At 40.0% G+C, this 15,818-nt stretch overlaps 1 protein-coding gene across 1 annotated transcript in view; it reads right to left on the bottom strand.

Annotated features, from left to right (window-relative positions):
• Nucleotides 1-6,715: 6,715 nt before the first annotated feature.
• The window catches only part of LOC133457863 (glypican-1-like), a 49,815-nt gene continuing 40,712 nt past the window's right edge, over nt 6,716-15,818 (bottom strand). The window contains exons 4-10 of the mRNA XM_061737232.1: nt 15,500-15,673; nt 13,922-14,087; nt 13,512-13,642; nt 12,900-13,037; nt 12,577-12,701; nt 9,127-9,302; nt 6,716-8,330 (exon numbers count right to left, since the gene is read on the bottom strand). Coding sequence (XP_061593216.1) covers nt 8,149-8,330; nt 9,127-9,302; nt 12,577-12,701; nt 12,900-13,037; nt 13,512-13,642; nt 13,922-14,087; nt 15,500-15,673 — 1,092 coding nt within the window. The 3' untranslated portion in view covers nt 6,716-8,148. The remainder of the gene's footprint in view (nt 8,331-9,126; nt 9,303-12,576; nt 12,702-12,899; nt 13,038-13,511; nt 13,643-13,921; nt 14,088-15,499; nt 15,674-15,818) is intronic.

Raw genomic sequence — 15,818 nt, 5'->3', positions numbered from 1 at the left:
ACAACAAATCAGCAATCACTAACCAGTAAGGATACAGAATACTTAATTTGTTCTTAATTCTCAAGTGATGATAAATTGCAAAAGTGTGGGAGAAAGTGCCGGAGGTTAGCTATCTTGTGTCTGAGAAGCCACATACGATTGCTGAGTCTTATTCCCAGCATGCACGGCAACTGTCAACAAACTACTATGGCCACAGGCACCAAAATACATCGCAAAGCTTCCGCTGCCGGACTGCAAATTAATATGTCTGCAGATACCGAAGACGTGGTTTTGGGGGAAAAACATCAGATTTTCTTTACAATTTGATGACTGAACCGACATGAGTGGACTTGTTCATCTCTTGGCCAGTGTTCGATTTGTAGATGGGGACTTTGTCTGAGAAAATGTTTTTACTTTGCAAATAAACCCAAGAGAAGAGAAGATTAGTCGTGTGTCAACTGAGAGTAGCGAACGGGCAGGATTAAGTCGGAAGAAGTGTGTCAGCATCTGCACGCTGGAGGGGGTGGGTGGGGCGGGGGGTGATCTCGGGTGACCCCACAGTTTTCATACTCTTCAAAGGCTGCCATGACTCAAACACATTTGAGAAATGCTGGATTAATCAGATATTCACAGTCGGTCAGTGTTCTACCGATCCGTCAGGGGGTCGGGCCCTTTGGAAGATTTACTGTTACACAATAAGATGCAGCAAAGTACGTAAATATTTAGCACAACCTCATTTCCTTGGACATTTCTACTACTGAGACTTGGCCTGATACTGAAAAAATTAATCATTTATAACATTTTGTACTTTTCAACACAGTGAAAAACCTTGACTGTGTGCCTCATCCCTCCGTTTTGTAGCTTAAGAACTAAGACTAAAAAGGAAGAGTTGATAGTCTCTCCAGGAGAGACCTCCAGGGTTAATTTGATACATGGAGAAAAAAGGTTTTGCAGCATAAGAGAAAATGCCAAGACTATACCAGAGTATACAGCCTTGTGTTGCAGGGGATGAAGAGGATTAAGAGGATAACACCTACACAGGCATTTTCACTCATGTTTACTCACCTCTCAGGACTGTGTGGAGTAACATTTGCCTAAATATTCTCCTAGCACCCTTTAGCTTGGAACAATTTTCGTAACTCTCACTGGTACGAGCTGAAGCTGAACACGAGTTTAATCTGCCAGAGTGAAAATTCCCGTATCACTTACTGAGCTGTCGCCGGGACTTAAGCTTCAACCAGAAGAAACGAAATGCATTTTCATGGAATATGAAACCTTCAGATAAACTTAGAAATAATGTTTTGAGGGGTTTAATACTCTCTGGGATTGCAAACATGTTTTTGTTTTTTGTTGTTATTTAAAAAAAAAGGTTTTGTGATTTAATGCAAGAATACATCTGCATTTGCATGTACGCTCTCTTTATGTTCAGCTTTCTGCACATGCACAATGTGCACAAAAGTGTTTTGATGATTTGACGGAAGATGATTTACTGACTAGGCTTTGTTTCTGTTTTTCAGAATGTGCACACACAGCAGCAGGGGCCGTTTCAAGCCCTTGTCACATTAATGCTTTTTTTTCTAGCTTTTCATTGCCTTGCCTCTCAGCATGAGATCTCAAAAGAGTCCACAGCACCAATTTTATTCAATATTTGCTGGTGTGCATGCCGTATGCATTGACAGCTTTCTGAGAGTAGAAGCTCATTTAAGGAATTGCTTCTTATAAAAATGGGTTGCTGGAGGCTGTTAAAATATCCCCCCGGCTTCAAATGGACACCGGAACATTGATCTCAGTCCTTCTGGTTGCTGCACCAGTCTCTAAAATTAAGTTTACTCTTTTGAATTGCACCACAGGAGTTGAAGAAACACTTTGATAAGATATAACTCTGCCATGGGGGACTCAAGGAAAAAATTTCCACCACAGACAGATGGGTCAGACACAGTGCTGAGCGTCGTTTAATCGTCTTTATGGCAAGACCGAACGGTGCAAAAGTCGACTGTGCAGTGATAGGTAGCTGCTTCAATGTGCAGTCCTACACCTAAAAAATAATCAGCTCCGTTTATGCTTTAAAAGGAACCCTGGCTATTAAGACATGTAGGTCTTAAAAGATAAATGTTGGTATCAATTATAACAATGTGATATAAAAAACCTTGTTGATGTCTTCGTGATGTTCTTGCCTATTTGACGCGAAGTCTGCGCCTCCCGTTTCGTCAAAGTCCCGGGCCAGTCCCCTCAGCCTCTGGTCTGTCATCAAACGGTGGACCCAGCACCGAGGCTACGCCGGCTACGCAGGAGCCCACGCCGTACCCTACGCCGCACCCTACGCCGGCTACGCCGTAGGGTACGGCGTAGACGGCGTAGCCGTGGCTCTACAGCCTGCAGCGCACCGCCATCCGCTCTCGCCGCCACCGGTGTGCAGGAGGCACGTTTGGGTGGGCATAGCCCACCCCTCTCCCCCCCCTAAAACCGGCTTCGGTGCTGTGTCCACCGTTTGATGACAGACCAGAAGCTGAGGGGACTGGCCCGGGACTTTGACGAAACGGGAGGCGCAGACTTCACGTCAAATAGGCAAGAAAATCTTTATTTAATTTAATGACGCCAGATCTGGCTGGGGTTTTTATTGTAGCATCGGCTATCTGCTAGTTGAAACGTGTGGTCTGTTAGTCTATCTGGGTTTTATGGTGTTTTTATAGTTCATGCTGTATGGTGCTGTACTTTTTTTTTTTTTTACTTTTTTGTAGGTGCGCCGTCACCTTAATGTTTAGCTGTGTTTTGATCTGTGTTTCTGGTGCGCCGTCACCTGTTTAGCTGTGTTTTCATCTGTTTCTGGGTGTCAAAACAGTGGACGGGGGTTGGCAGGAGCCACCGTGTGACGTCACTACCCAGAATGTAAACAACAATGGCGACCTACGAGTTAAATTATATTTTCAAATTTTATAAAAACGGAGACATCAAAAAGGTTTTTTATATCACATTGTTATAATTGATACCAACATTTATCTTTTAAGACCTACATGTCTTAATAGCCAGGGTTCCTTTTAAGTTCCACACCCATCACAATTACAAGACATGTTTCAAAACAGACATGCAATGCAGAAAAGACGTCAGATATTTGCTTCCGGCTACCTCGGTCACAGTTTCCTAAGGCGATGATGCTCAGAAATTAAATGTGAACCCTATGAACCAAAACACCCAGCACTTCTTTATAACCTTAAGGCACCGGCACCAGGAAAATAAATCATTTATTAAATTCAAAACCCTGACTGGTGCTGTGTGGATTCTCAGTCATCCGGGTCATGGTAATCCTCAAAGGCAACTGGAATACTTTTTTTTTCTCAGTTCAAGAGAATGAATCCCAGTTGTTTTGGATTCAAGCTCTCGAGGATTACCTGACAAGTGATGAAGAGTAAGATGAGGCATGTCTGACTGTCACAGAGAGCTGTATTTTTATTCATAGCTGTGACATAGATAGATAACAAGCCAGTGCTTTTTATAGAAATAGTGTAACCTACTTTTATAGCATCTTGATTGGAGTGGAGTGATATGTGGGAGTAGATTAGGCTCCCGGTCCATCCTGCAGTTGAAAGTATCAGGTATCTGAATCTGGCTGAGCTGTCATTCAAAGCTGCTGTGGAAAGAAGTAAATGCTCTTGCTGTGTTATGTGGCCTGGAATAAAATTCTGCATCTGGACAGATTTGTTGGTGCTGACATCAGCAGATGTGCTTTTAGTGGGACGTGACCGTTAAAAGCTGCGGTTAAACATTTTGGAAAAGCTATTTATTTACTTTTTCTCTTGGTGAAGCTGTATCTAGTGCAAGGACTGGAAACAGAAGAAAATAGGAATCCTGGCTCCATTAAATCTTCTAAAGATCCACTTTTCATCAACTGATCAAACACTTTTGTACTTTTAAAAGATAAAGAAATGTATAGTTTTTCCTGTCATTCAGGTCAAAATGACCGATTCTTCGATTTGAAAATCCCAATCTTAATGCAAATCTAAAGTTACTCATCAGGAATTTTGCTTCAATTAAAAAAATACAATTTTAAAAAGAATTATAATTGTTCTTCCTTTAACTCAGATTTATTTTCAGATTTAACCACATTTTTTGAACTGTGGCTTTTTCTAAAGGGACCAGTTGTGCTGTCTTTTTAATGTATTTTTCTTTCTTTTTGTATTTTCAGTTTTTGGACCCCACTAAAGTAACTTTGCATGCATTAAAAGCATGCATTTAAAAAAAAAAAACCTATATTTGTCTCATACTGGTCATTTATGCAGCCATTCAGTTCATCCTCTAAGTCAAGCTGATTTATTTCCCAGTCCTTTAACCTCTCTGGACAGATGACAGAGAGATCAATCGCTTTTTTCTTTTCCACACAAAGCAAAACTCACTGAGCTCCCTGAGCCAGCAGCCAAAGGGACGACAAAACACAACTACTTTCAATCTTACCTTTGGTGTTTTGCCTCCATAAATCATATTCTAGTGCAAAACTCTATGCAATCTCAGGTCTGTGTCAAATCAAAATAATGTTCTTTTTCCCTCTGATAGTTTCTGCTACTGGCAAGAGGGTATGAACGCTGGGCTATGGAGAACTATGATGAGAGAAAAATAAAATCTATGTTCTGATTAAAAGAAGTCACGTGGATTTGGGAATTGCATATTAATTCTATTGGGTGTGAGGATTCCACAAAGTTCTAAATCCACTGATTCTGTCAAGCAATTCCTGATATATGGCCTTGAGATATACCTACAGGTAGATGTACCAAAATGTTTCATTTGACCATGTAAACATTCTTGGAATCTTGGTGTATGGTTCAGGAAGATTAGCTGTTATCTAAGAGACAGCTGAGGGTAACGAGTTGAGGAATCCCACCGTCACAGTGAATTGTAAAAGACACCAAAGAGTATGAAATCCCGTTCAAGCAGCCAGATGGTTTGGACCGGGATAAATCTGTGTAAATCTAATTGGATTTGCATTTGAAATCATGTCTGTGTGTGGTTTAAATCCAGTGCAGAAAGAAAAAAAAAAGCATTTCATATGATTTTTGGCATTTTAAATTGTCACATCTGTCTGGATATGCTGAAAACAGGGTTTTGGTTGGCAGTGTGAATATAGCCTTATAGGCCCTCCTGCCTGAGAGCTCACTTTTTTCTTATTCACTAGTTTTTGGAATCACCCAGTGGTGGACAGCTATGCTGCCTGTGTGGGCTGCCAGTGGCAGATAACTGTGTGAGGAGATAATTGATAAAAGCAGTAGGGAACCAAAGGGAAGCGCAATGAAACCTGATCTCACAATAGCTGCTAGTCCATAGCAATATAAATGCTCAAAAACTCCTTGGTGGCTACAATTTCCTGAAAATTAAACTTATAAATGTAGAGATGGAGCTTATGGGTCTTAGAAAGTAGAGATGGGCGGTATGGACTAAAAAATGTATCACGATAATTTCTGGCATTTATCCCGATAACGATAAAAAAATACAAATGATAAAAATACCAATACAAAAAGTGTCATCAACGGGAATTTTTCTTTCTTTCTTTCTTTCTTTCTTTCTTTCTTTCTTTCTTTCTTTCTTTCTTTCTTTCTTTCTTTCTTTCTTTCTTTCTTTCTTTCTTTCTTTCTTTCTTTTTTCAGGCTCATTTCTTTCTTTCTTTCTTTTTTCAGGCTCATTTCTTTCTTTCTTTCTTTCTTTCTTTCTTCCTTTCTTTCTTTCTGTCTTTCAGGCTCATTTCTTTCTTTCTTTCTTTCTTTCTTTCTTTCTTTCTTTCTTTCTTTCTTTCTTTCTTTCTTTCTTTCTTTCTTTCAGGCTCATTTCTTTCTTTCTTTCTTTCTTTTTTCAGGCTCATTTCTTTCTTTCTTTCTTTCTTTCTTTCTTTCCTTTCTCAATTTATCGTTTTTGCCGCGAGATGACAAATTCTTCCCGTGGGGAATTTTTTTGACGGTTTATCGTGAACGGTAAGATATCGCCCATTCCTATTAGAAAGTCTAAATTATTGTATGTTACTATCTATCTATCCATCCATCCATCCATCCATCCATCCATCCATCCATCCATCCATCCATCCATCCATCCATCCATCCATCCACTTCCACTTATCTTAAGTTTGGGTCATGGGGGCAGCATCCTAAGCAAAGAGGCTTAATCCATCCTGTATCCAGCCACTCCCTCTAGCTGTTCTGGGGAATACCAAAGTTTTCCCAAGCCAGATGAGAGATACATAGTCTCTCCACCATTTCCTAGGTCTGCCCTGGGACCTCTGTCTCGTTGGACTTGCCTAAACACCTCCCTCGGGTCCTTATCAGATGCCTGTACCACCTCAACTGGTTATGTGACCATGTCTACGTTCAATAACTGGAGTCTTTCAATCTTGATCTTTACATACAACACTTTCCTACGTGAGAATAAATCTATGTTTGGACAGTTATAAGAGGATATAGAGCAGAAGGGAATATCATTAAAACTGCTGTGGACCAGTCATGCAGGTATGAGACCAACAGTCCTTTTGTGTTCAGCACCTTAGTTTGTTTTTCTTCTTTGTTCATTTCCTTTGTACTTATGTCAGGGAATTAAAAGTCCAGAGATTTAAAAAATTACAAATGTAAGATTTTCTTTTTTTCCATTGTAGAAAGCTTTAGGGAGGGTCCCGAAAATTGAAAAAGAGAAGGGAAAAGAGAAAAGACAGAAGGCATTCCCTATCAAATTAAACCATTAATGGAAATAATCCTCTTTTACAATCAAACAGAGTTTAATGGATGAAATGCATCATTAAATACACTGATGATTAGAAACCAGCTTAATACACAGTCCCCGAGTGTGTAAATGTGTTTGCATGTACTACTTCTGCCATTTGTGTAAATCAGGATGTTGGTGTGTACCAGTTTAGTGTTGAAGACATACAGAGAGAGAGGCATGCTAGTTTAAACAACACATCACTCAGCAAATGTCGATGGAATTTTGAAAATACCTCCATATGTACAAAAACAGAGCATTTTCAGAGCTGATCATGTTTGGTATTCCAGTGATGCCTTTGCTTTAACACGACAACGTAAAACAAAACGAGTGGGTTTCACATGTTCAACATACCTTGGGCATTTTCTGCTGTGAGAACAAATGTGTAGAGTGTAGTAGCTTTGGTTTAACCTACAGTCATTGTCTGTTGATTTTACTTAACAGAAATGTGCATTTATCAGGCAGTCTTCGCTCACATTAGCGTTTTGAAATGTGTTCTATGTAGTGAGTACCTCCCTTAAGTCACTTTTAATGGTTGCAACCAGGCGTGTCAAAGTATTGTCAATTTCTGCCTTCATAAGACAGAACTAAAGACAGAAAAAAAATGTTTGTATGTGCTTGTTTTTTCGGCGCTTTGATAATACTTTTTCAATTTGTTTTACAAAAAGGTGATGAGTCTCGAAAAATGTGAACATTTCTTATTCTCACAAAATAAAAGTGAGGTGAAATCTTGCAATCACAATGTTTTCATATATTTTAGAAGTGTGATATTTTGTTTGCAATACTTCAAAAAGTTAATTACGACTGTATTTGTTTCTTGCCACCACGCCTGGACGACTACATCACAGATTAATTGGGGATTAATTGCCAACAGAGTATCATATTGTACATTCATGGCTCAATACTGTGCCAGTCTTTAAGGTTATGTACATAAAGATTTACAGCGTATGCAATGTTTGTTAAAGTAGCCAACCTTGACTCAAGTTACAAAATAAAATACAAAAAAAATAATAATACAAAAAAAAAAACAAAAGAAAAACTTAGAGTCTTGTTGAATGCATCACCGATAAGGGCACCTGGACACTGGAGCTAATTAGACATTAATTATCTTCATAATCAGACCCACTTACATCATCATTCCTGCTCTGTATTTCCTGACAGCATCTTCCACCAGCCATCAGTCATCGTCCACTCAAACCAGCTGAACAAACTAAATCACAGTCCAACTAAGACATATTCAAACTCAGCAAAATAAAGACTGCACTTAGTTGTTTTTTTTCTTTAGTTAAAGAAAAATGTCCACTTAGTGTCCAAAATGTCTTTTTTTTTTCTTTTTGGCAAAGTTCTGTTCCAGTCTTCCACCAGACAAGCCCCACCCTCCCTTCTCCCATTGTTCAGTCCCGCGCTGGCCCCCAGGGCCCGACAGGAGGCAGCGGCCGTCCATCATCGCTGGAGCAGCAGGACGGTCAGCGGGAGCAGCAGTAGGAGGCTGCAGATGGCGGGCTGAGGTGCGGCTGCAGCGCGGACTCGGTTGTTGTCTGGTGAGTAGGCGTACAATCCCGGTCTGCTCCGAGAACACTGACCACCGAGACACATCCCGCTTCCTGAGCCACTGATGTCATCGCCTGGAAGGATAACAGACGGATAATTAAAAACATACCTTCTTAAAAAAGAGATTTTCTTTTTTCCATTTCAGTTGCTCTTTACAGAAATAGACTGGCTTAAAAGTAACCAACTTATGCTTTTCGTCCATTTTTAAACAAGATTAAGCAAATACATATAGTCTGACTTCCAATAAAACTTACTGCAGAAGTGAGGTGTGTCAAATTAAATGTCAGTGTGGATCTAGATCAATTTAAAAACTATATTATTGGGCTTGGAGGAGACCACAATGATCTGAGCCCTCAGATTCAGAATTTTACTGTGACATTCAAGACTAGAATGAATATTTTAAAAGGTCCATGTGTAGGATTTAGTGTTATCTAAAGGTAGTAACCATATGATATATAAAAAAAAACGCAAAGGCTGCATAAACTGTAAAAAAAATAAAATGAAACATGGAACGAGGTTTTCTCCCTTCTGGTCAACTGTCGTCGCATGAGGACTCGACTTCCACAACCGACAAGAAAGACCCTTTGTGTTTTGACAAATGAGTTGCTCTCTAATGGAATAAACTCCTAAACATAGGTATGGAAATGATTCTGTTTTTACCATTAGATTGATATAAATGTTACGGAAAAACTATAATCAGACCTCTATTGTTTTTGGGCAGTATTTTGCCCTCAAATTCCAGTAATCAGCCGTGGCTGAAGTCCCGTAATCAGCCCCCTTCCAATGTTAGAGCATTCAGAAGAGTCCTACAAGAGATATTATAGACACAAAGTCCCTGAAATGTACACTACAAATGTTTGAAAGACCCACTTGCATCCTGGAAGTCCACATCATTGCCATCCAGGGCATTTTTCAGCCTGTTGCTCATTATTTTCAGTTGCATGATCTGCTGCCGGATGGTCATGTCTGGCTTCGTGATGTCGAGTTCCACCTCCGGGTTGTTGATCTGATTGGCCAAGCCATCACCCATCACCCCAGGAAGGTACCTAATTGCAGAGGAGAAGGAGAATTATTTTGTTATTTACGTCATGGGTCCAGTATATCATACGCATTTACAGTTCATGACTCTTTAATTACACAACATAGCTGGACTGGTGAGGATTAAAGTTGTGTGGACTGACAAAGGAAAATATTTGTGGCTCTCATGCATGTTAAAATCCACACTGTTTAGGGGCTGAGATGCAGTATATTTCCTCATGTGGATACCTTTGGCTGATTGACAGGGTACAACATATTTGTTGAAGGAAACCGTGATTATGATGTCACAAAAAGGTGAGGCAACTATGGTGCTGATTCATTGTTCAGCTCAGCTCTTTATGTGTGAAAACCCGTTGCCAACACTTCCCATAGTCGGCGTGTTTCATAGATGCGTTGAACATGCATAATGTATGATAATGTAACCGCAAATTAACATCACACGAGTTAACTGCCTCAGAAATTAGACGGGGGTGGGGGCTATAAAGCTCAGTTGTTTCTTTCTCCCGACCCACATATTTAAAAAAAAAAAAAATATTTTTCAATTTTTGTTTTCAAAACCAGCAAGACTTCCCCTCAGGCCGTTTTTAAGTATTTGAGAAGTACTAATGGATATTTAAAAAGGAAGTCATGAAACCTTCTGTAGTTCCAGAGGCAACCCTGCACAGTCTGATAAAACTGTTGTTACACTTCAACCAAATGTTGCTTTCAGGCCATCACCCCACTCACTGTGTTGGTCAATTACATATATGCAGCACTCGAGTTGTTAAAAAAAATCAGGGGGGATGGGGGATTTTATCACATGGGGACAGATAATTTGTGCAGATTACAAATACTATAATATATTACAAATAATAGCACTGACCAAAACACCTGCAGAAATACAGCAGGAATGACATGGCAGCACTTAAATGCAGCCTTCTGTAAGCTTTAAATATCCACTGGGCTTACATCAAATACATCAACACAAAAATAAAAAACAGTTTTCTGAACTTATCAATATGACTCTGTCCTTCACAGGAAAAGTAAAATGGATCACTGCAAAAACTCTAAATCTTAACAAGAATATTTGTCTTATTTCTAGTTAAAATGTCTCATTTTAGTAAAAGAAAAATCTCATTACACTTAAAACAAGACTCACCACTGGAAAAAACAACAATTTTCACCTGTTTCAGGTAGATTTTCACTTGAAATAAGTAGGAAAATCTGCCAGTGGAACAAGATTTTTTTGCTTGTAATGAGAAGATAAATCTTGTCCCACTGGCAGATTTTCCTACTTATTTCAAGTGAAAATGTACTTGAAACAGGTGAAAATTGTCAAATATGTTTAAATAGCAGTAAAACCACATTCATTGATGAAATGGCATAAGGGAAAAGGAGGGATGGCAGTTTTACAGGGGGGATGATTTTGACCGTTTTTATTTCAGGAGGGATGCCATCCCCCCTCATCCCCCCTCAACTCCAGTACTGCATATATGAGAAGTCAGCACCCCTTAAATGCCCCTCCTATCATGGTGGAGGAATCTACATGCCTTGTTGTCTGGTCCATTGGCCCTGGAGGTAGAGTATCTTCCTCAGGAAAACTGGTCCCGGGGGACAGGTGAAACTCAGTGCGACTCCCATGGAAAATAAAAGTTGAATGTTTCTTGCCAAGACTGGGTATAGCAAGGCGGTATCCTGGAGCTAAGGACGAGGGGAAGGGCTCGTCAGCAGTGCCTGGAGGCCAGGCCTTCATCAACAGAGTACAGCCGGGCTCCGCCCAAACCGGCTCAGCACCTGCAGGAGATTGCCTCCGGGGTTGTCTTCGTTGTAAAGCTGAGGCCAAAATTCTTTTCCGATATAACTGGGCAAAATTCCATAAGAAATTTGAATAATGTTGTAGGTTTTTCGCCCCTGCTGCACCTCTGCTTTGTGAACATGGGAGCAAACCGCGCTTTTTTTAGGAGGAGGGCCTGAGAAAGTTCAAATGTCTGGCTTTAAATCGGTAATGTGTTGCTCTTTTACGTGAAGGCCTGCAAGTGTATTTCAATACATCCTGAAACTAAAAGTCTTACCTTGAAAGGAGCATCATATGGGGTCTTTAAATGACAGTTTATGTAGGCTACTTGTCATATCAATTAAAGCTTTGAAGGCTGAATAAAATCTTTACGGACACTATACACTTTACACCACACTTACATTCAATATAAATAATTTTAAATTGTTATGGAATTTACCTAATGTTTCCATGCAGATACAAAGATCACAATACTAATTGATTATTTGCCGCACAAAGACACAAAGTTCATATTTTCTTATTCTCTCACACAATTAGCGATTCATCTGTATTTGATAGGGAATCACACACATTCATATTCCACATTTTCAGCATAGCAATAATTTTCTGACCATTCTGCTCAGGACAAATCTCATCTCTTGGTAGTAATGTAAACACTTTAAAGACAGAGATGTGGAGTGTGTGAGGTGTGGGGTGGGGGGGCTGTCAGGCTCCAGACTGACAAATGATCTTAGCAAAACAATCGTCACTGCACATCAATGTGGGAAAGGTTATGAAGTCAGTTCCAAACAATGTGGAGTCTATCAACCTGAAGCCTGAAAGCCTATTCACGGATGGAAAACATTCAAGGAAGGTGCCAAACTTCCAAGGAGTGGACATCTCAGGAATCTGACACCACTCAATGTTGAGGAAAAAAAAGAAAAAGAGAGAGGTCTCAAACTCTACAGGGCTCAATGAGCACGAGTTGGCAAAGTTGCATATGAATTAACCTCGGCACATCGAGGACAACGTCCTTTTGTCAGATGGAACCAGAGTGGAAACAAGTCCACATTGCACGGCACCACATTTAATAAAAACACATTTGTGTCTGACAGCTCCTAAACTATGGTGGTGCTGAGATAGTTTTGCTAAGAAAATGTCAGATTAGGGGAAAAAGGTAGGGAAAAAAAGTGTTGCAGTGCCTAATCAAGGTCAGGATCTCAACACCACTGAAATGATAACAAATCTTAAAACTGTAGTAAAAAACACCAGAATAAGGACAAAAACTGAGATTATTACTTCAAAATTTGTTTTAAAAGCTTTTAAATCATATGATACACTTAGTTTTTGTCATCTAAGAATGTATTTACTACATTGTAACAGCTATGATAATAAAAATAGCAGTTAACTAGTTTTTTAAATCACATCCTGTTATGTCACTTTAGGTTTTAAAGACAGAAAGCAGGCAGAATTTTGGATCATTTTTAAAACTGGCGACGATCATTAGTACGTAGTGTTCTTTTTCTCACCTGGCCTTCGTCATGCCGTTCCAGCATTTATCCTGACCTCCTACTGCTAGTTTGTCACAGAGAGCCAAAGGCAGCTGGATCCAATAGTGACGCATGTCCCCAAGTTTACTAGTAAGATCTGACACCTGGAAACAAAATACAGAAACATTTCATATTGTGCTTTAATTATCATCGATATCTTGATTTCAAATTTATTTTCTTTCATCTCTGGAAACAACGGACACATAAAATGTCAAAAACAGTTCATAAAGGCCAGATGTTTGCCCCGGGACATTTTCTGTGCTAACCAAAATCCGTAGCGGACACGTAGAGGAGGAACGCACCTGCATTTCCAGCCTGAGTCCAGTTGTCGGGGAAGGTTTGTATTCCAGCGCTGTCAAGGAGCCGCTCTTCCTCTTCTGCTCATGGGGGGTGGGACTTCCTGTTGCCAGTTCACCTGGCGTACCACACATCTGGTACACCTGCACACACCCAGATACAAGTACACATCAACACCAATGTGCACCAGCTGCTGTGAGAGAGTTCCAGGTTTGTAGGAGATTTTGAAGTCCACTAGATGTCACCACAGACAAGCCTTTCTTTTTAAAGCGTGGGGATGTTCGGGAGTTTTCTCGCCCTGCAATGCCAGATTCAGTTCTATTATCCTATTATACTCTTCTATTATCACCAGAGTCAGAATGTCTTTGTTGCAACTTACATGTTCAATTAAAACTGAATGCCATCATTAGTGCAAATGCATCTAAAATATAACAAAGAAAGACAAGGAAGAGAATAAATAGTTGTATATGTGGGCAACCAGTCAAACTAAGATAAATGATCCGATGAAGATTTACATTTTATCTAAATGTGATCTTGAATTTTTTTATAAAAATATGTATCCAAATGAAAGGTGTAAACTGGGTGATGGGCTGAATGGACAGAAAGAAGCGTCTTACTTTAGTTGTGAAAGCGTCCATATTCTCCTGCAGGTAGTGCACGGCCTCGTAGATCCGAGCAGGGATGGAGGACAGAACCACGTCCAGACTGGGCTCCATGCTGAAACTGGACGCCACCTGGATCATTGTGTCTGAGCAGGAGAACGAAGACAGAAACACTTTTCAAATGCATGAAGAGTGGCTTTTAAAGCTCTGGCCAGCATTTGGGTTGACTTTAAAATCTCAGAAATTATAAAAACGTCTCCTGACATAAATTATTGTAGATTCTGAAGATTGAATATTCTCTTCATGCTATTAACAGATCTGGAAGACTTTTTAAATTTCTGTTATATCATTTTTCTATGAAGTTAAGATAACTTTCACCAACCAAAGCAGCTGAGGCGTTACTCAGTTACTCTGACTTATCTCACCTATAAGGTTCTGCCACTCTGGATCCAGGTCGGCCTGGTTGGCCAAGCAGCCCTTCATGACATTGGAGCAGTAGTTGGAGCAGGGTTTGACGGAGGCCATGCCGTGACAGTGGGGGCAGTAAACCAGCTTCATCAGCGCTTTCAGGCACTCGGGACCCAGAGGAACCTGGAATTGGTACAATCACAAAACATGGGTTTCAGTCATGAAAGACACATATTTACGAGGTGTTTACAGGATGTTGCTGTTGAAAATGTTTCCCGATGAAGTTTACTTCTGTCCATCCCCATTTTCCTTCTACTCTAAAGGGTGACAAAGAAGACGGTAGATGGCAGTATGGCCACATTACTGCAAAAGAGACACAGGCTTAACAAGAAAGCGATGCCAGCCCAGCTTCCCAGTCTTTAAACTGTAAACAGGTTGTGTTTGAGGAGCAGAAGAGCTCATTTAACACTGACGCTGAGAAATCTGATAGATGGAGGCTCTGAACAAAGAGATGTTTGAGTCATTTATATCAGGAAATTAGAAATATTCAGGGTGTGTTTGAAAATGGTCCGCAAGAACAATACAAATATTTCAGTGAATCGTCCCACCAGTCAGACTAAGTTACATAAACCCAAACTGGTGTGAATACATTTAACGATAATGATAATGATAACGATACGATACGATATTATAGCAGTATTTTTTTAACAACCTTGAATGAGGAACATATGACTGGAAAAAATTGTCTTTTATTTGAAAGACACGAAATACAAAATGCTGTGCATTACAGTTTGTAATGCTTTATAACTGTTTAAGTTTTAAAGAGAAAGCCAGGCCAACCATTTTCCACAAACTGAACTAAAAGTAAATGTCAGGTTTGCATTATGATCTTCAGTTTCATGTATATGACTATTTATGAATAAGGTTTAAAACTTTGCACAAGCTTAAAGCTGTGTAAATCGGGTTCAACCATCAACGTGACAGGGGATCTATAAACTGGAGATTCGATAATATAATAATAGCTAAAGGTCATAAATTACCAGAAACAAAAAGAGAGAGGAAAAAAAAAAAAAGAAAATGTATCTTGGGACCACCAGCCAAGGTAAACAATTTTTTTTCTAAAGCTTTATAATAAGAAATGTGGGGGAAAAAAACAACAAACATGGTCACACCCCAGAATGTGACATCAGTATTGTCATCTCTCCAAATGAGAGCTTTTTTTCTGCTGGCAGAGTCTGGAGCTTGATTTGTGATGATCTTTGTGCTTCTCATTTGTAGGGTGGAGACATCCACTCAGGCAGTTAGGGCGTGACAACCACGCAGCTATCATATCTGAGTTCCTGGGAATCAGCCAGTGGATTTATACACATATACATACTGTACTGTTATCTTCCCATTACTTTAGAGGACTTACAATTAACTCCTGGAGACTTAACAGAAAGCGAACCATAAAAACTGCTTTGCAAAGCATGGAAAGTATTAATTTAGCACCAGGGACTCCATGTTTGTCTTTATAAGGAAGCAGCGTTACATCCCAACCACGTAAGTGTATAAATATGCCCCACAACTTGAGGACCATGAGTACACACACTCACCTGAGAGACCTTCCGTATTACATCTGCGCTGACTAACAGCCCCTGGACAAACGACCTGGCTGTCACAAAAGCCCGGATCACCTTCGCCTTCATGTCCCGAGGGATGTCCCCAAATGGCCGCAGCGTCTCGTGTTGCTTGGCAACACATTCAAGATAATCCTCCGATAAGCTGACCTGTCAGACGGAGGTGACAGGAAGAAACCCAGATGTGTTACTCCATATGCTAGTAAAAAGACATGAAAGGAACTTCTCAGCCGAGTCAAACAAATGCAAACCGGGTTGCATCTCTGACTAACATCATGTTTAATAACAAACTGTA

The sequence above is a fragment of the Cololabis saira genome, chromosome 13 (genome assembly GCF_033807715.1).
Source record: "Cololabis saira isolate AMF1-May2022 chromosome 13, fColSai1.1, whole genome shotgun sequence".
Taxonomy (NCBI): Eukaryota; Metazoa; Chordata; class Actinopteri; order Beloniformes; family Belonidae; genus Cololabis; species Cololabis saira.
Note: the sequence above shows the minus strand (reverse complement) of the source record. Positions and strands in the feature narration are given on the sequence as shown.